This window comes from Triticum urartu, chromosome 3A (genome assembly GCF_056163025.1).
Source record: "Triticum urartu cultivar PI428250 chromosome 3A, HENAU_Tu73, whole genome shotgun sequence".
Taxonomy (NCBI): Eukaryota; Viridiplantae; Streptophyta; class Magnoliopsida; order Poales; family Poaceae; genus Triticum; species Triticum urartu.
In genome coordinates, this window is record NC_141875.1 from 730,493,878 (window position 1) to 730,513,984 (window position 20,107).

Here is a 20,107-nt window from a genome sequence, read left to right on the forward strand (position 1 = left end):
CCACCTTTTTTTTTTTGTCGTTATATTGAACACCGTTAGTGGTGTCGGTCGTTGTGATCGGACATCTATGCCTCGATTGACGTCGTTGTTCCACTCCAAGGTCTTCTTGGCCCACGAAAATAGCGTAGCAGATGCCGAGGCCTGAATCCAGGTTAAATCATGGCTCATGGTCGGATTGCACTTGTTAATGATGTACTCCTCCGTCCATGAATAAATGTACTTCTACCTTTTGTCTTAAGTCATAGTTTTAAAACTTTGACCAACTTTATAGGGAAAAGTAGCAGCATTTATGACACTAAATTAGTATCACTAGATTTGTTTTGAATTGTAATTTCATAATATATTAATTTTATGTCATATATGTTACTACTCTTTTGTATATATTTGGTCAAAATTTTAAAACTTTAACTTAGAACAAAGGCTAGAAGTACACTTATTCGCGGACGGAGGGAGTAGGCATTGATATGAAGGTTGGGGGTCAAAGACGATGCTAAAGTCCCGGTCCTTCTTGCCATTGAAGTAAAAGTAATCCCGGTCACCGCATGAGACTCCGGGGTTAGAAATCACACACTCGAGGGAGAAACGTTGATAAATAGTATTGTGCATCATCAGGACATGTATGTATAACATCGTTTCAAAGGTACACATTAACTACATACTTGCATTGCCACTTATGTAGGAAATGTGCGTATCAAATTTATCCTAGGTATACTCACTACAGAACGTCTTGCAGCTGAGCGGCGGGCCATGCATCCGCTGCCACCACCTTGAATTCCTTGGGTAGAGTCGCACCTGAGCGGCGGCGCCAACAAATGTGACGGCACAAAAGACCACCATCGCAGTAGCAACCACGGCTACCAATTGCCACAACATGCCGTAGCTCGAATTGCGAGTTCTTGCCTGAGATAGTACGATCCGTATGTGCACTGTATTGCTGCTGCTGCCTGCTGGTGACCGGTTATGACGAGAATTAACTACCTTGTTTATACACGAATTGACCCGAAGGACTTTATTTTAATGTTGTACCCATGGTACTTCCTCCGTTCCAAAATACTTGACTTCCATTTGTCAAAAAAAAATATACCTATATACTAAAACATGTCTAGATACATCTATATTTTGATAAATGAAAGGCATGTATTGTGAAACGGAGGGAGTACATAGTTGACATTCATGTGGGTCAGTTGTACTAAACCCATCATGGGTAAGTAAAAGCCATGCAAAAAGAATGACATTGAGTGAAGCTTGACCTACAAATTAACAAATTTAGTCTAGGCCACTCAGAATATGCCAAGAAAAGCAAAAAGAGAAAATAATAGAAGAACAGCTAGGTTTTTCATGGTTCTAGCCACTAGCTAGTGTTACATCACCGCCTGCACATAATCAGCATAGAGGCGAGCCAATGATCCCATGGCTGACCTAGGTAGGCTCAAGAATTGGCTTTTAGACCGTTGGATGCTGGTCATCAAGTGTCTAATTAAAGATGTTTTGCCTTCTAGTTTTCGAAGAGAATATTCTTTTAACATACAATCATATGAATTGATGTGCCATTTGCAAAGGAACCCTCCGGAACAAGACTATTTGAATTTTTAATTTCACATTAATCACAAGTACCTTTTGTTCCTTAATTGTTCAACACTCCTTCCATGAATACTATTTTCACTAACAATTTTCTACTTATTTCACATGCTATTTTTTTTTGTTCAACTAGTTCTTCTAGTTCTTTGGGTAGGTTTTTTCCATCCATAAGTTTATATCAATTCCAATTAGGTTGTATTTTTCCAACACGACCTTTAACTGTATTGAAATTCTGAAAATATATTCTCTAAATAGCGTTCCACTATTTCCCTGTAGACACACCCACTGATACCCCGATAAAGTAAACATAATCAATTGGGAGGTAGTATGTCGTCCCTTGGAATATGGTGGTCTGGGTGTCCTCAACATTGAAAAATTTGCGCGTGCTCTGAGACTGCGGTGGCCTTGGTATGAATGGACAGACCCATCCAAACTCTGGGTGGGTCTGGGCAACCCCTGTGACGAGAAGGACCTTGAGTTCTTCTACGCCTCCACCGCCATCACTGTGGGGAACGGAGCGAGAACGCCTTTTTGGAACTCTCCTTGGCTGCTTGGCCGTAAACCAAAAGACATCGCTCCCCTTATTTACGAGGCCTCGACGAGGAAAACATGGAAGATGATGTGATTGTGTGGAAACATAAAAATGATGGGGTTTACTCCGCGGTCTCAGCCTATAGGGCCCAATTCTTGGGCCTGGTGATATCCCCCTTGGACCGCATGATATGGAAGAATTGGGCACCACCAAAGGTCAAGTTCTTTGCTTGGTTGGCCCTTCAGGACAGAATTTGGACTGCCGACAGACTTGCAAAACGTGGATGGGAAAATTGTGGCTTATGCCCGCTTTGCAAACGGGAGCCCGAGACCGGGCCACATCTCTTCTTCAAATGTCGTTACATCATCAGACTCTGGAGCATGCTGGTCGCAAAACTTGGCCTTGAACATGTTGATATATCTACATGGCACTTGGCGGGATCCGTTGAGGAGTGGTGGGATAGAAGAACCGGCATGGATATTCCATCACGCAAGGCCATGGCCTCTCTCACCATGCTTGTCTCTTGGGCAATTTGGAACGAAAGGAATGCCAGGGTCTTTCGACATAAAAGTGCACCGCCCCCGATTGTCCTCAACATCATCCTCGAGAAAGCGAAACTATGGATCGCCGCGGGTGCAAAGAAACTAGGGGAAATCATAATACGCGAGTAATTGTCATGCGGTATTGTATGGACACTTGTAAAACTCTATTCCTCTCTTAATTAATATATGAGGCAAATCTTTTGCCCTGTTTTGAAAAAAAACAATAAGAAGAAGAGCCCATGAAATATGTGTATGTGCGTATATATAAGGGTCACTGTGTTTTAAAGAAAAAGCCCATGAAAAAAAACTAGAATACGTAATAAGGGTGATCCTTCCATGGACCCGAGATCGATCGTGCGTTCCTGCCAACAACCACACCGATCCAATCTGCCACAGTCGCGATTTAACAGCGATGGCCGGCGACAGATGGCGGTGGGCCGACCTGCCCAATGATCTCCTCGGCACGGTGTATCTCAGAGCCAACTCCGCGTACGACCGGGCGCGCTTCGCTGCCGTCTGCACTACATGGCGCGCCGCCGCGTCGTGCCACCGGCCGCTGCCGGCTCTGCCCCTGCTGCTCCTGTCGCCGGGAAGCGGAACGAGCCAACGGGAGGCGCTAGCGTACAGCCACGAGGACGGCAGGGCCGTGCACATCCCGCTGCAATGGTTCCCGTGGGGCGATCGTCTTGTGGGGTCGCATGACGGATGCTGGGTCTCCACCGTGTCCCGCTCCGACGATCTCCTCGTCGTGAACCTCTTCTCCGGCACTCGGGTGCCCGTCCCCACGCAACAGAAGTTAGAGCGCAACCGAGTGCGCCTGTCCTAACTACGAGAAAATTCCTTATATAACACTGTTTTAAATATTGGTTTCCTATTTAACACTCCAATAAATTTTCTTCCCTAAATAACACCAAGTGTAATTTTTTTTCCCTTTCTAACACTTCCGTCAAGTCCGTTAGCATATGCCGTTAAGATCTGGATTGACTGATGTCAGTATTTTCTCGTTGGACGAAATTACCCCTTTGAGGAAAAAGAAAACCAGAGACCAAACCGGTCTCTCTATTCTCTCCCGACCCGACTCTTCTCATCCCCTTTCTTCCCAACCCTAGAGGCGGCGGCGGCGGCGGCGGCGAACCTCCCAGACCTAGCGGCGGCGGCGGAGGGCTATGGATGGCGGCAGTTCTGCAGATGGAGACGGCGCCGCGGACGACGGCCATGGCGCGGCGGCGGACGACGGCCATGGCGCGGCTGCGGACGTGCTTGCCGATGGCGCCGGCGGGGCTGAGGTCAGGTCAATCCAGGGCATCGGGCTAGCCTCGGGCTGCGGTGGGGTTGAGCCAGCATCGGGCCAGGCCGGAGACTCGGCTACAGCTGGCTCGGGCCTGGCCGGTGGCTCGGCTGCAGCTGGCTCGGGCCAGGGCGCGGCAGTGGCTGGGGTCTCCGGCGAGGGCACGGCTGGGTCGTTCTTGGCAGCAGCTTCAGGCCAGGGAGGTACTCAGTTGCCGCCAGCAACATGGGCGTGTCCAGATGGGTAAGGGCCAGTCCATCTAGTAGCAATTATCATGCATAGATTGTGCTAGTTTGTGTAGCTGTGTATTTGAGGAAGAGATCTTTTCACTTAATTTCTGTTAATGATCAGATTGTCTAGCAATACTCATGTATAGGTTTAAAGCAAAGTTTAAAGTTGTCTTTTAATTCACAGGATGGATCCAAATCCGAGTTATTTGCTCAAAATTAAATTGTTTGGCAATCCAAAGAAAGCTCGAAAGGACATAAGATGTTTTTGTTTTGAGAAGGTTATCGATTGTGACTTGACAAATTATAAGGATTTGGTCGAGTCAATTGTAGAGCAGTACCCGCCGCGTTATTTGAAAGTTGCACATGTGCAATATTATGACTATGCTCTTAAAAACTGTCCAGAAGTAAAATCTGACCAAGATTTGATGATTATGTTTGAAAAACACTCGGAGACAAAGATGTTGCATATGATTATTGCATATTGTGATCCCTCGGAACCATATGAGCCTATCACCGAGTGGGATGAACCTAACAGCAATATAGAACATGAGGATGATACTTACCTTCGCAACCCAAGACCTGAGAATGAGCATGTTGGTGTTGATGAGGAGAATATGTATGAAGTGGACGAACCTATGCCCTTTGATGTGGTTCTTTATCGTAATAAAGAAAAGGATGATGAAGTAGAGGCGTCTGAAGTAGAGGAGTCTGAAGTAGAGGACGATGAAGTAGGGGAGTCTGAAGTAGAGGATGATGAAGTAGAGGAGGATGAGGAGTGCCATGAGGCAGAGCATACTCCACATGTAGAGTATGACAAATTAGACCCTCCAATGACAAAAGGCTTTACATATCCCAGCATGAAAGAGTTCAAGTTGGCACTTTCTCAGCATGCAATCAAACATGAATTTGAGTATAATACCGAGTATAGTACACCTCATCGGTTTAGGGGCTATTGTTCAAGACAAGATGCTGATAATTGTCCATGGAGGATACATGCTTCTACGACGGAGGATAAGTGTACTGTAATGGTAATTGTTTAACTCTATTCATTTGTGAACATTTATTGCATAATTGTCAAGTGTTTTTAGCTAATTACCTCTATCTCTCTTTTTAAGGTGAAGAAAAACCCATGTGGTCATGATTGCTCTAGTACAAGAAGGAAAAAGAAGATGAAGAATGCAACCAAGTTTTGGATATGTGATAAGGTGAAGGATTGGCTGATTGAAGATGCTACTCTCGGAGCGAAGGCATTGCGCAAAAAGATTAAAGAACACCACAAGGTTGACATCCACTACAAGAGGGTATATATGGGTAAGAAGCTAGCTCTGAAAGAACTATATGGTGATTGGGATAGCAGCTTTGACAATTTGTATAGGTTTAAAGCACAAGTTGAAATATCTTGCCCTGGTAGCATAGTGCAGATTGATCATTACACTATAAAAGAAAAAATCAGGTTTAGAAGGTTCTTCTTTGCTTTGAAACCTTGCATAGATGGATTCCTTAGTGGTTGCAGACCGTATTTGGCAGTAGATAGCACATTCTTAACAGGCAGGTCTAAGGGGCAGCTAGCCAGTGCTACTGCTGTAGATGGCCATAATTGGATGTATCCACTTTGTTTTGAAATTTTTGATTCCGAAACAAATGAGAACTGGATCTGGTTCATGCAATTGCTTAGGCAAGCCATAGGATCGCCAAGGGGTTTAGCCATAAGCACTGATGCTGGGCAGGCGGTGATGACAGGGGTAAAGGAAGTTTTCCCAGAGGTAGAACATAGGGAATGCATGTTTCACTTGGTGTCAAACTTCAAGAAAAAGTATCACGGAAAGGTATTTGATGACCATCTTTGGGTTGCTGCTTACTCATGGAACAAGTATATATTTGAGAAAAATTGGGTTGCAATGGAGACAGCAAAGCCAGCGGCAACTACATATCTTAGGAAGTGGCACACTAGGTTGTGGACTAGGAGTCAGTTCTCAACCATTTGTAAGGTGGACTATGTAACCAACAACCTGGCAGAGTGCTTCAATAAATGGATTAAGCACTACAAGTCCTTGAACTTGGATGACTTAATGGACAAGCTTAGGCAGATGATTATGATCATGTGGAATCGAAGGAGAAAAGTAGCAAAGAAGTTAGCTGGCTTATTAATTGTGTCCCACATAATGAAGAAGTTGAATGCAAAGAGTAGAGAGTTAAACTTGGAGGTGGTAGAAAGCTCGGAAGAAGTTGCTGAAGTTACTCAATTGGGAGGCAGCGGGTTTAGGTTTGTCGTCAACTTGCATGACAACACATGTTCTTGTAGACAATGGCAAGTTTCCGGCCTTCCTTGCAAGCATGCTCTAGCATTCATCACATCACTTGTCAATGCACATATACAGAATTATGTGGACTCATATTACTCCATTGACAAGTTTAGGGCAGCTTATGGCCAACTAATCCCTGCTATGTGTGACAAGACCCAGTGGCCTGAATCTAACCATGGATTCTTCATGCATCCACCCTTGTTAAAAGCTGTAGCTGGTCGGCCCCAAACTGAGAGGCATAAGGGTTGTGTTGAGAAAAAGAGGAAAAGTGGCCAGCACTTGTGCCCTATTTGCAAGGAATACGGGCACCATTGGCATAAGTGCAAGAAGGGTAACAAAGATGACATTGCTGCTTTCATGGCTGTGAGGTAATCAACTATCCATTCTACTCTCCTATTGCATGTTAACTACTTTCTTGCATTATTGTTTGTAATCACCTATGAATGTTCACTACTTTCTCATTTCTCGTGTAGAGAACCACCAAAGAAGAGGAGGAAGACTACTAAAACATCCGAGTCATCCATTGTGCCAAGAGGTGATGACGCGCCGACAGCCGCTATGTATTTTCCACCAAGGTTACCTATTCTACACCAATGCTTGTTCCAAATAATAACTGAGTTTTTATTTGTGCCAAACGAAAACTGAGTTCGATTTGTATGTATTCATGCAATCCATAGCCAAAACTTGGAAACTACAACCAAGAAGAAGGGAAAGCATAACCAAACATTGGAGACTACAAACAAGAAAAATGCAAAAGGGGGGAAAAGGTGACCTTTTCTGTTTCTGGATTTTAATATCACATATTATGCATAGTTGATATTGTTGTTTGCTGCCATACATGTATCAAATATATCCATATGTATTGTTGTCATACATGCACTACAATAATTTGACAGCCATGTTGTTATTTTAAGGGCCACAAGGAAGATGGAGCTTGCTAAAAAGGATCAAAACAATCTGATGGTTCCATTTGACAGCCCTGCAATGGGCACTAGAAGCAAAAGAGCTTACCCAACTAGCCCTGCAATGGGCACAAGAAGCAAAAGGCGGCTCAGCTTGTGAACTCCATCTAATTTCTTTCACTTAATGTCACTTTTGTTGCTGCTCATGTCATGTTGTGTGGACTTGGAGTAAGGTATGTGAACCTGGGTATGATGTGAGCCACTTTTGGGTTGCTAATATGATGTATGTGTGGACTTGGAGTAATGTATGTGAATCTGGGTATGATGTGAGCCACTTTTGGGTTGCTAATATGATGTATGTGTGGACTTGGAGTAATGTATGTGAACCTGGGTATGATGTGAGCCACTTTTGGGTTGCTAATATGATGTATGTGTGGACTTGGAGTAATGTATGTGAACCTGGGTATGATGTGAGCCACTTTTGGGTTGCTAATATGATGTATACGCATGATATATGTGAGTCATATATGTGTACTTGGATGTGAGTCTGGATGTACATGGAGTGCCTCATGCCATTGGCAAATTTGAAAGGTGTGTGTTGAACAATATACATATGAATTGTGTCACAGGTTCTGCACAATTTTGAATTAAATTTTGAAATAAAAAACTGTCCAGAATTGCATGTTTACAAGGAAAGTTCTGCCCAGTTTTGCAATTAACAGCAGGAAAAGTTATTGATCCCCATGTGAATGATTTTGATCACAAGTTGCATTAGGGGTAAGATCGTCTTTTCATGTACCATTTAACACCGTTAGTACTCAAAATAGACGGAAGTGTCACAAAGGAAACAAATTTTAGCATCGTTGTTAGATAAGGAAGAAAAAAATTTACGGTGTTAAATAGGGCACAAAAATTTAAGCGAGTGTTAAATAAGGAATTCTTTCCCTAACTACTCCACCATGTGGAGGGGTCTTTTCCACGGACCTAATCTACGTGAAAAAAGTCATCTTTTCCACGGACCCTTCCTCGACCAGCTGCATCCTCGCTGCGATGACCCAACTGTGCTCTGTAGCGATCTGCAGGGCTGGCTCCTCGGATGGTGATTGGACGACACAAGAATGGGGCACCATGCTCACAGACATCACCTTCTGCAACGCCGAGCTCTATGGCATCCAACGCGGTGCACTCTTCAAGTTTGGCATCAACATTAACAAAGACGGTAATCCAGTGGCAAGCCCAATCCACCGCCTAAACATCGAAATGAAGGTCTTGCACGTGTTGGAGGTAACATCCCACCCAAGATACATCTTCCAACTGCGTAAGCGTAAGAGCATCTCCAGCCGCGCCCCCAAGAAGGCACCCCAGGCGTTTTTTGTCCGCCGGCGCCAAAAAATCGGCCCAGTCGCGTCCCCAAGAGCCCAGTTTTCGCCGGCTCGAGCCGAAATTGGCGCCGGCGGACCCAACCCGAACCCGGGGCGCTGGGGTCGCTCGGGGGCGCCGGGCGAATCGTTTTTGGCGCGAAGAACCGCGGGCCTGTCGCGTCAGCGACTCTACTCTCTACTTGCCCCTTCGTCATCCTCATCGCCTCGTTTCCCGCGGCGAATCAATGCCAAAGCTGCCGCGTGCTGCCGCGCCGGTCAGCCTCCATTGATGCCTCATGGGCGGCGCAGTGAAGGCTGGGCGACGCGTCCCTCGGCCGCCACGCAATCACGCCACGCGTAACGCGCCGGCCAAGCTTACCACGCGGCGTCATCGCCTATAAAAGCCGACTGCAAGCGCGCCAGAGAGACTCACCCCGATCATCCACCGACGACGCGCTCATTTCTCCCCCTTTCCTCCTCTCGCCGTCACCAATTGAGAAAGCATGGCCGAGCGTTTCCCAGGCGACGGCGTGGCGGCGAACGGATTCGGGCGCCGTCATCTGCACGAGGACGAGGCTCGCCTCCTTTTCGAGGCCGAGTACCCGGTCCCGCCGGACATGTGGGTGCCCGGGGCGTGGAGGATCAGCGCCGGCGGCATGCCGGTGCCCCCGGTACCCACCGGCGAGGCGCGGCGTGCGGAGATCGCACGCATCCGCTCGTCCCTGCCGCGTGCGGCGAGGGAGGGGCCCCGGTACGTCCCCGACAGCCCAATCCGGGAGCCGTACTTCCGCCGCCGGCACGACGAGCAGCTCGAGGCCACCAACGGCGTCGTGCCCTCCGGCAGGTTCAACGCCGCCGGCCGGCGTCGGTGGTGAGGCGTGCCCGGGCGCACGTTGGAGTCCGTCCTCGAGTACATCGAGGGCGGCAACACGCCGCGCCTCGAGTACCCCGCTCCCCCGTCCTTCTCACGCCGCCGGGGAAGCTCCTGGACGCCGAGGCGCATGGAGACCGGGGTGTCCTCCTCCTCGTCCGGCGGCTCTCCTTGCCTCCACCTCCGCCCCATCAAGCCGGAGCCCCAGGACACGCCTGTCAGCGCGCGTACCCGCAGCTCCGGCGCCCTCGTCGAGCCCAAGGTGGAGTCCAGCCTCCCCCCGGAGTACGAGGAGATAGCCCGGCGCGACTTCTCCGACGAGGACGCCATCTGGTGGTCGCGCGACGACCACCTGCTCGAGGAGATGGTCCGGCAGCGCCGGGCCCTAGAGGAGATCGCCGCCCGCAAACGTGGGCGCGAGGACGAGGACGGTGTCGTCGTCCTCGATAGCGACGACGACGACGCCCCCGGACTGTCCAACCCGCCGCGCCAACCGGGGGAGGGATGCAGTAGGGACGGCGGAGGCGTAGGCGGGGGCGACGAGGACGACGACGGCGGTGACTACACGCGGTTCTACAGCCTCCTCGGCATGTAGAACCGCGTGGGCGGGCGGCGAGGCGGGCGGCGAGGGAGACGGCGGGGGTAGCCCGCGGTAGTTTTTTTCTTTTTTTGTAAAATATGTTTAAATTTGAACGAACTCGTCCGTGTTTGCATTATGTTTGCGCCAAATTTAAATATTTTAAAAACCCGTGGGGGCCGCGACTGGGGGCATCACACCCCCAGTGCACGGTTTAGCGCCGATGCGCTTTTAGGGGGCGATTTTTTGCCCCTCCTGAGAGGCCAACGACTGGAGATGCCCTAACAAGCTAGCAATAGCGGTGGAGGTCTTGCCAGACAGTCACGACCATACCACTAAATTTTTCAGGGTCTTTGAGCTCACCAATGACGACAAAATGTGGGAAGAGGTGATGAGTTTGGATGACTACATCCTGTTTCTTCACCCAGCTTGCTCCAAGGCGGTGGTCGGGCGAGGTGGGGTGGATAGAAACTGCATCTACTACACCGAACAAGACCCCTGTCTCCACTACCATGTGGAGTGCTTACCAAAGTTGTACATTGGAAGCTGCACTGTGTATTGCTGGAAAAGTGAAGACGTGCATCACTTGCAGAGGATCATATCAGGGGGATACCATTACCGCAAGTGGGATGCTGGTAATGGCCGTAACTGTTGCATGTGGCTTCTTCCTCCAGAGTTTTAGTTCCTCGTACTGCATGTACTTCTGTTTTTATGTTTCCCATTCATTACCTAGAGGTATGCAAATAAATTGAACGCTCAATTTCAAAATATAAGGTGTGCAAATTGTCTAAAAAGTCAAATATATTTATGTTTGATCAAGTTTATACAGGAGAAAAATCAATATCTAGAATACAAAGTCGTTGCCATCCTATTCTTCAGGAAAAGTATTTTCATACTCTATGTATTTTGCAATTTAGATATGTATATATAATTGTCTTCAGATGTTGAGAGGTTTGAATTTTGAAAAAACTAATGCACCTTATATTTTGAAACGGAGGGTGCAATTTATATATAGGCACCAGTTTCTGCACCATAATTTTCATTACTAAAAAAAGTAGGAGTTACAAGGTGGTGCGCTTGAATGCAAGGAAAATATTCACCATGAACAATGTGTTTCACTTTTTTATGGTGTACTTGAATTTGTTTGTCAAGCACATAAATAGTAAGTATATGTGCTTATAATTCTTAAAAATATGCAATCTTTTTTTTTGAAACGTCCAACATTGCTGGCTTTCCATTGATTTTAGCAGAGAGATAGATGACAAAGGTGGTGATCAAGTGATTGGAAAGGAAAATTACAGCCAGTCCGAAGATGCAAATCTCCGGACAAAGTAGCACGGTAAGGGAAAACCTTACGTTACATCCCCGAAGAGTTGCTCTATGCATCGTGCACCTGCCATTCTCCATTGCTCTATGTCGTGCTTGCATGCATCAGCAATGTGCCTCGCGTTTGCATGCTTTCCTCTGAAAACGCGGGAGTTGCGCTCCAACCAGATACGCCAGGAGATGAGCACAGCCATAGATTCCGTGCCCTTCTTGTGGGATGGAGCTGCTGCAGTTGTGATCCTCTGAACTCTGTTTGTTGTTGATGTGCCCGTGCGCCATATCCGTTGGTTCAGAGCACTGCAGCCATTCCAGGCAGCCGCGGTGTGCCAGACCTGCAAAGCAATCGGCCATTCCCACAAAAGATTAACGAAGGTCTCAAGATTGCGGAGGCACATAGAGCACAAATATCCATTTTCCCAGCCCCTCCGTTGCAGCCGATCGTTGCACTAGAGTTTGTCTAGGTGCAGCAACCAGAGGAACATCTTGATTTTGCCTGGAGCCCAAATTTTCTAGATGAGTGCTCTGAAGTTGCAAGGCTGGTTGTTGACGAATTGGGCATTGTATATGCAGATCGCGTGGAGTATATGCCCGAATCGCATAGTGTCCATTTGATTGTATCTGGAGTCCCCTGCTCCAAAGTGATGCCAGCTTGCCTGATTTCCCTCGCTAGCTGAACGACTTGCTGGGCTATGCTGTTGGAGTCACAGTCCCGCAGGTAAAGGATCCACCGGTCTGCATGTAGCGCATCTCTCACATTTTTGTTCTTCCGAGGGATCTGGCGAAGATCATCTGTCTCCCCCCCCCCCAGCCACGAGCAGAAGCAGAAGGAAGTTGGCGCCCCATCGCCGATGGTCAGCACGGTAGAGGCCGCAAACAGAGCTTGGTCAGAAGTGTCGCAAGGTGTACCAGTGCCTATCCAGGGCCTGTCCGGTTGGCGCCAGGTTTGCCAGAGCCATTGCAGCCGCAAAGTACGGGCAAACCGAGGTAGGTCGTGGATGCCCAGTCCGCCGTATTGCTCCGGCGTGGTCACCGTGATCCATCCCACTTTACATTTTCCTCCAATTATCTCCTCGTCCCGCGCCCAGAGGAAGCAGCGTCGCGATTATCTATATCCTTAAAGAATTTCTTGGGTGCATGCAGGGTTGTGAGCGTGAAGGTTGCCTGGCCGAGAGCACGCATCATACAAGAACACGCCGGCCCGCTAGCGGCATCAGCCTACCCTTCTAGCCCGCAAGTCTAGCTCTAATTCTGCCAATTATAGATTGAAGATGGACTAGCCTAACCCGCCCTATCGTAACAGGTAAACCTAGGTACCGAATCGGGAAAGTCGCCGTGGTGCTGCCAAAATTTTGCAGGACAGCCCGTATGTCTATGTCGCGGCAGCCGATGGCCACTGCTGAAGATTTGGAGAGGTTGATGCGGAGGCCCGTGGCGTCGCCGAACCGCTGTAGAAGATCAAAAATTCTATCTATTTCCTGACGCACTTGGTTGATGAAGATAACTACGTCATCGGCATACAAACTTGTGTGCTTCGGCGCAACCGTACCCGGAATGGTGTTCAACACTCCCGTCCTAGTGGCCGCCTCGAGAAGTCGATGCAGTGTGTCGATGAAAAGGATGAACAGCAACGGCGAGAGGGGGTCCCCTGCCGCAACCCTCGTTGGTGCATAATGCACTCATCGGGATCACCATTGATTTGGCATGTCGAAGAGGAGGACGAGAGAAGCAGTGCTATCCCATCTCTCCACCGAGAGGAGAACCGTAGCTGCTGTAATAATTCCATGATGTACTCCCATGAAACACTATCGAAAGCTCTAGCAATATCCAATTGGAGGAGAAGCACCGCCGTTTTATTCCTATGGAGAGTGTTAGAATAAACCTGAGGCATATCGTTGATCATCCGAGGACCAAGCAATCACACGAGCATGACACCGAGACTTGTTAACGAGGTTCACCGATATGGCTACATCCCCGGGGCCTGACTATGGGCGCTCCTCCCCATGACGCCGCTACAATATCGCACCGGGTCGTCCTGGACACCGGCACATGCCGCCGGCTTCCCCTGCGTTCCGGTGCTATTATGTTGGCATAGGTTACATCGTGTGTCTACCCCCGCTATATAAAAGAGGCCTAGGATACAAGTGTCCTACTAGGACACGACTCCACATCCTATGTAAACACAATACAACTCATAGTCCAACTGTAACCTATCTTGTACACAATATTCGACACAACTCTAACAAACTCCACCTTGGTGAATATACTCCATCATCCTGGATTTGTCCATGCGTCAAACTTCCATGTACATTGGACTTGAGCTTATCCCATGAGCACCGCTGCTGCTTCAAAGAATCCATATGACTCCACCTGCAGCTTGTAGTCCCTTTTTTTCTTGATCACAGTCAACACTCGAGCGAAATCAAGTATCACATTACTCTAGTTTACGCTCCCAACTTTCAGAGTATTAGTCCAACGCCATCACACATTGATCACTGACCTGCGTGAAAGTGAACAACTCACATATTGGGTGTCACACATAAGAGTTACCTGAACTCAACATCACCGCTCCTTTCTTGACCGTCTGTCTGAAACTTGAAGGAGTTTCACCGTTGCTTGTAGTCATCCCGAGTCAAATTCGCAGTTGTCTCACCACATGTATGACCACCAGAGCCCTGGCTCGTCTCCATGCCCCGTGCATACCGCACGCCTCGCCGCTATTATCGCGTCGAGCCTCCGCTGTCCCGGTCGAGTCTCAAGCGTCGCGAACCCACACTACTCAACCCCCACTGCAGAGTACCACCGATCATCACCGACCGATGACGAGTTTCACGTTTCCATCAGACCACCGGGCTCCAGTCCGAATTACGTGTCCCTCGCTTTTTCCACTTGCTGAATAGGCTTCGATTCTCTGGATCCTTACATCGTAGCCCCTCAATCCAGCTCCACCTTCAACATGACTCCATGATAGATGAGTCCACCCTCGCGCCTCGTCGACTTCAAGCTCTCATGTGCGCACCGTCTTGAATCAACCCCGCGCCATAGTCTTGTCAAAGCCACACAAGCCTCGGGCATGTGCCACGTGTTTCCACGCCCAGAAGTCGGTCACCATCAGCATCACGCTCCTATGTCGCTGTCGCCGATCCCACCACCGTCTTCTGTACCGACCGACTCGCGTCGATCCCGTCAGACTATCTAGTCCGACCCAGGCTCCCAGATCATTCCACGAATTTCCATCCATCACATGATAATTTCATCTTAGCTGACATGACTTCCTGCAACGCCGTCAAGCATCTCTGTTGTGCCAACAATCTTTTACCCATATCTGCCATAACCCAAGGTTTTCAGTTCCGTTGAACTTCTCCACCTCAAAACAGGTATCTGTTGACGCCATGGTTCTTCGTACGGTTGACCTTGTGAAAAATACATGAGCAATCTCCTTCTGATGCACAAGTACAGACACATCCGTGTACTACTAGCAATTCCAACCAAAAAACTTTTGATCTCCACGTGGAGTAGCTCTAGCTCAACCTCCCATGCTAGCTGTTGCATTATCACGACGCTTTCCAATGAACGCGCATCCTTGATTCTTTTCATCCGCCGAATTGATCTGGCTGCCTTGCCTCGTACCAAGGACCCGGTCCTCCTTTCTCTTCAAACAAATCTCGAACGTACGCAACGCTCCTGAGCAGCCAGCCACGCGTACGTGCTTGGGCCTCGTCCCGGACACGCTGCCGGCTCCATGATGCAGGAGACGCTCACCCGATCGTCTCACCAGCCGCTTGCACGCGTCTGACCGCTGCACGCTCCCCGATCGATCCTCTTGATCCATCGCCGCACGTCCAGCCTTGTCTGCGCACGAGCCTCCCATTGATCTGCTTTTCTACCGATCTCGTCAAGAACCACGCCGATAGCCGGCTGCATCTTAGACTCAATCCTTCCTCTAAATCAACGATCAGCAGCCTCTTCGTAACCTTGCTCATGATACCACTTGTTATAATAAACCTAAGGCATATTGTCGATCATCTGAGGACCAAGCAATCACACGAGCATGACACCGAGATTTGTTAACGAGGTTCACCGATATGGCTACATCCCCGGGGCCTGACTATGGGCGCTCCTCCCCATGACGCCGCTACAATACCACACCCGGTCGCCCTGGACACCGGCACATGCCGCCGGCTTCCCCTGCGCTCCGGTGCTATTATGTTGGCATAGGTTACATCGTGTGTCTACCCCCGCTATATAAGAGAGGCATAGGATACAAGTGTCCTACTAGGACACGACTCCACATCCTACGTAAACACAATACAACTCATAGTCCAACTGTAACCTATCTTGTACACAATATTCGACACAACTCTAACAGAGAGCTCAGACAGAATTCTGAACATATAAGTAACTGTCATGGATACACTTACTCCTTTGGAAGGCCATCTGCGTAGGTGAGAAAATCCTATCTATAACAACAGCCAATCTCATGGAGAGCACCTTTGTGATCAGCTTTGTGATAGAATGAATAAGGTTGATTGGTCTGAACTCGCTCATTCTTGTGGACCCATCTTCCTTCGGTATGAGGGCAATCATGGCCGTGTTAAGCTCTGCAAAGTTTCCATCGACCAACCTATAGAAGTGATCAAAGACCGCCATCACGTCGCCCTTGATCGTGCTCCAGCATGCTCTGAAGAAAGCTCCCAGAAAACCATCAGGTCTGGGTGCTTTCTCGGCCGAGAAGCCATGACTGCAGCCCAAACTTCAGGTCCAAAGAAGGGTTTTCAAGTCCCTCATTTTGCAGCCTTGGCATGTCCAGTTCATCCCAATTGATGGAGCACTGCCTTGTTTCCTTTCTTCCCAGCAAGTTCACAAAGTGATTGTGGGCAACGGAGGCTTTCTCCTCATGCGTAGTGGCAGTGACTGTGTCCGTTTGCAGTGAATGTATAAAGTTCTTTCTTCTTCTTGAGTTGATCTTATCTTGAAAAAATGTTGCGGGTGCGTCCCCCGCCTTGAGCCAGGTGATCCTGGAGTCCTGTCTTTTCCTTGTCCTCTCCACCGCAGCCAGACCCAGGATCTTGAGTTTAAGCTGTTTTCTCAGCATGAATTCACTTTGAGTCAACCCTTTTCTCTCCTGTGCGACATCTAGGCGAAGGATCACCTCACAAGCCAGAAAGGCGTCCTTGCACGCATCATCCACCGGTTCATACACCGTCGTGAGCCAAAGCCATGATCCATCCTGCAGCAGTGAAACCTTGCCTGTGATCGAGAAACATCCGACGGCCTGAGTCACAAAACTGACGGTGTTCTTGTTTCATAGGATAGCAGCCCCTCCCTTAGTGCCCATGGCTGGCAGTACATCGCAGCCTTCCAGTCTATTTCCTCCCAACTCTCTGACGGTATTGGGCAGCCAAGTTTCTAACTTAGTCTCTTGCAGGCAGAGGATGGATGTCCGTTGTGCTTCAGCAATAGGCCCCAATTGGGCACTATTCTCCTCGCCAGTGAATTCAAACCCCTTACGTTCTAGCTTAAGATTGCACAGGTTGTGCTACTCATTGGGCACAGTTGTCATCTCCAGAAACAACAATAACAAGTTCCGACAACTAAAATCACTAATAGCAAACAGGTACACATCCGAGCATGCCAGGAAACACCGCCGACCATCAATAGGCCCCAAACCTCGACAGCGCCAGCTACACCACCTGTCACTACTGATACCGAGTGAAACTGAACCTAACTTAAGCCGACCTATTGTGGACCGCTGCCGAAAACTACTACAGAAACAAATGGCGAGCTAACATGACTACACTACGGCCTCCTGCCAGTGCCAGGCCTGCTGCCACCCGCAGGGCTTCCCTGTTGAGTATGGTCAGCTTGGCGATGACGTTGATGTTGTCGTCGGTGAGTGGCTCATCGAACCTGCGGATGAGGGCCTCGGCCGCCTTAGCAGTCATCTTCTCCTTTGGCCCCAGCAACACCAGTCCCTGCACCAAGCGGAGCGTGGCGCGCTGGGCCGCCGGGGTGGTGTAGTGCTGCTCATGCCCTAGTTAAGGAAGGATGTTGCGTGGAACTGTGCGAAGTCACGGTTTCCAGGTACGTACGCCCAGATTGTACCGTGGATGCATGCTTTGCACTCGGATTATGCTGAGATATATATGAATAAAAGGGGCAATACTTCCAACAGAGAAAAAGGTAACGGTGAGTGGTCGACTTCAATGGAGAAATAACAAAATTTTAACGGAATTGTAACACGCAAAAGTCCTACTACCTCCGTCACAGTTTAGAAGGCACAGTTAAATTTGCGTGCGTTTTCACAATAGACAAGCTTTAGGGCGCATTGCATTTATTTCTAGTAGCTAATTAGTACTCTTATATACTATTTCTATATGCATGCATAGTGTGACTGCTATTTTTTAGCTCATCTCACAACCAATAGATAACCACCTAGGTCCCAAAGAATTTCCAAGCGCGCCTTCTAAACCGTGACGGAGGTAGTACTAGTATTTCATGTCATGGAAGTAGAAGTTGTTGCCGAACCTGCTGGTGACCGGTTCTTTCTTCGTCTTTCTTAAACAGCGTGTACAACCAGTTCATCAACAAACTACTACTATTCCCGATGAGTTTCCTGAGGGCATCTTCAATGGTTGTAAGATAGTTGTTGGTATACTTTGCCACATAGGATTTTTGATGATGTGTCATACAATAAATGAGGAAAGAGAGGAAGGTTGTATGTACATGAACCAACACCCATTGCACAAGCTCCAATGTAGAATGAGAGAGCACCCCATTTATTATCTCACATTCTATTGGGCAAACTAGCTACAACCCATTAGAGTTGTTGTATGTTAAGGTGTTGGTTGATGACATGACATATTTTACCAACAAGCTAACATACAAACTATTGGATGCCCTGATGAACAGTCTATTGGAGGTCGTCTTTCCCATTAATTCCTCATCCAACCCCCTCACATGCATGCACCGCTGACTGGGGTTCAACGGTCGCAAGGGCCGTCCAGATTCCCGAATGAGCTCCTGGTGTGATTAGGCTGGTTGTAATGGGGAGTATCATATAGTAGTATCATGCATATGATACTAGTGTATGATACTACCTTATTAATGCATAGTATCATATATTAGTATTATGTAGTACTCTATTTATTACCATGCATGACACAAAGTAGCATAGCATTTATTATGATACGGTATCATAATATGATATTCCATCATCTTTTTCTTCATTTAATGATATGACACCTCATCAAAATTGCCTAGTTGGCAGGGGCGGAGCCAGGATTTGAGTATGAGGGGGGCGAAGAGGCCAATACCAAGAAATCGTATATAACATATATAAAATGCGATTATAGGCGTCTTTTAGATATATATCACCGGGATCAAATTGCAATGACATATACTCCCTCCGTTTCTTTATCTAAGGTGCATTTTTTATAATTTAAAAGAAAATGACACTTTTATTACTATAAATATAACTCTAGACGGCAAAAATATCAAACAAATCAACAGTATCACTCTCGGAATATATAGCAAACTGAAAAGTAAATATTAGAACTTTATCTTGACGTATAGTTGTTATATAACTTTAAATATTGTAGTAAGAAATGTAACAATAACATTACCTAGTAATTTGCATAGTCTAGTTGTATGTTGGATATACCTTTAGATTTGGTCTAGCTATGACAATATGAGTCATGGGACTGGATAGTATAGGATTTGATACTGACTGAGAAGCAACAACTGCTTCATTGGGATGAGCCGGTGATGACGGTTGGAGGAGACACAAGAACGAAAGGGCAGAGCTTCCTTATATGGCTGATGGCAATGCGGCAATGCCCTAGCGCGCGCAGGCGATCGATCCCAAAATCAAAACAGAAATACTAACAATCAGACTAAGGTTTGGATTCATAAAAAGAAATTACTGCCAATAGCTGCAATCAGGTGCGGAGTATATTGATAATACACTAGTACCTGCTTGTATCCATAGGCTGGCCTCCTGGCGCGTAGCTGTATAGCGTTGTCGTGAGCGACGGCGGCGGCGGCCATCTACAGTCAGGCGCACGTTCGATTGATCTGATCGATAGCATTAGGGCTAGGACCTGGCCTCGACCAGCAAAACAATTACACACATGAGGCAGGCCACGATCGTACATGGGCTACTGGGCTGGGTCTGATGCATACTAGTTACAGGATAAATCAGCTGGGCCATCATTAATCAAGTCATTACTCGGCCATTAGCACACGCAATACACTAGTGCGTATACCAGAAATTTTCAGGGGGGGGGGGGGGGGGGGGGGCGAGCGGTTGGGGGATGTCCTGTCTCCGCCCCTGCTAGTTGGCATGCATAATACTAGCTATGATACTACCATTACGACCAGCCTTAAACTGCTCAGCTTCTCCATGCATGCACCTAGGAAGTCGATCCGTCGAGTGTAAACACGTTCCACGCGCATTGATTCGAGTGAACGAGGCACAGTGCCATCGCTGGTTCTCTGCCATATAAACCCAAGGGCCGGCCGCCGTCCCGTCTCCGTCGCTAGAGGTCTGTAGCCATCTATACTTCTAAACATTGAGAAAATCTTGGAGCTTGCGCTCG

The 20,107-nt window shown here is 48.0% G+C and overlaps 1 protein-coding gene across 1 annotated transcript; it reads left to right on the top strand.

Moving 5' to 3' along the window:
* The first annotated feature begins 4,354 nt into the window (after window positions 1-4,354).
* Window positions 4,355-7,769, top strand: LOC147982342 (uncharacterized). Its single transcript, XM_087514333.1, has 5 exons — window positions 4,355-5,198; window positions 5,286-6,841; window positions 6,947-7,048; window positions 7,151-7,240; window positions 7,388-7,769. The coding sequence occupies exons 1-5, from the start codon at window positions 4,356-4,358 to the stop codon at window positions 7,533-7,535; spliced, it is 2,739 nt and encodes a 912-aa protein (XP_087370459.1). The 5' UTR covers window position 4,355; the 3' UTR covers window positions 7,536-7,769.
* Window positions 7,770-20,107: the final 12,338 nt, after the last annotated feature.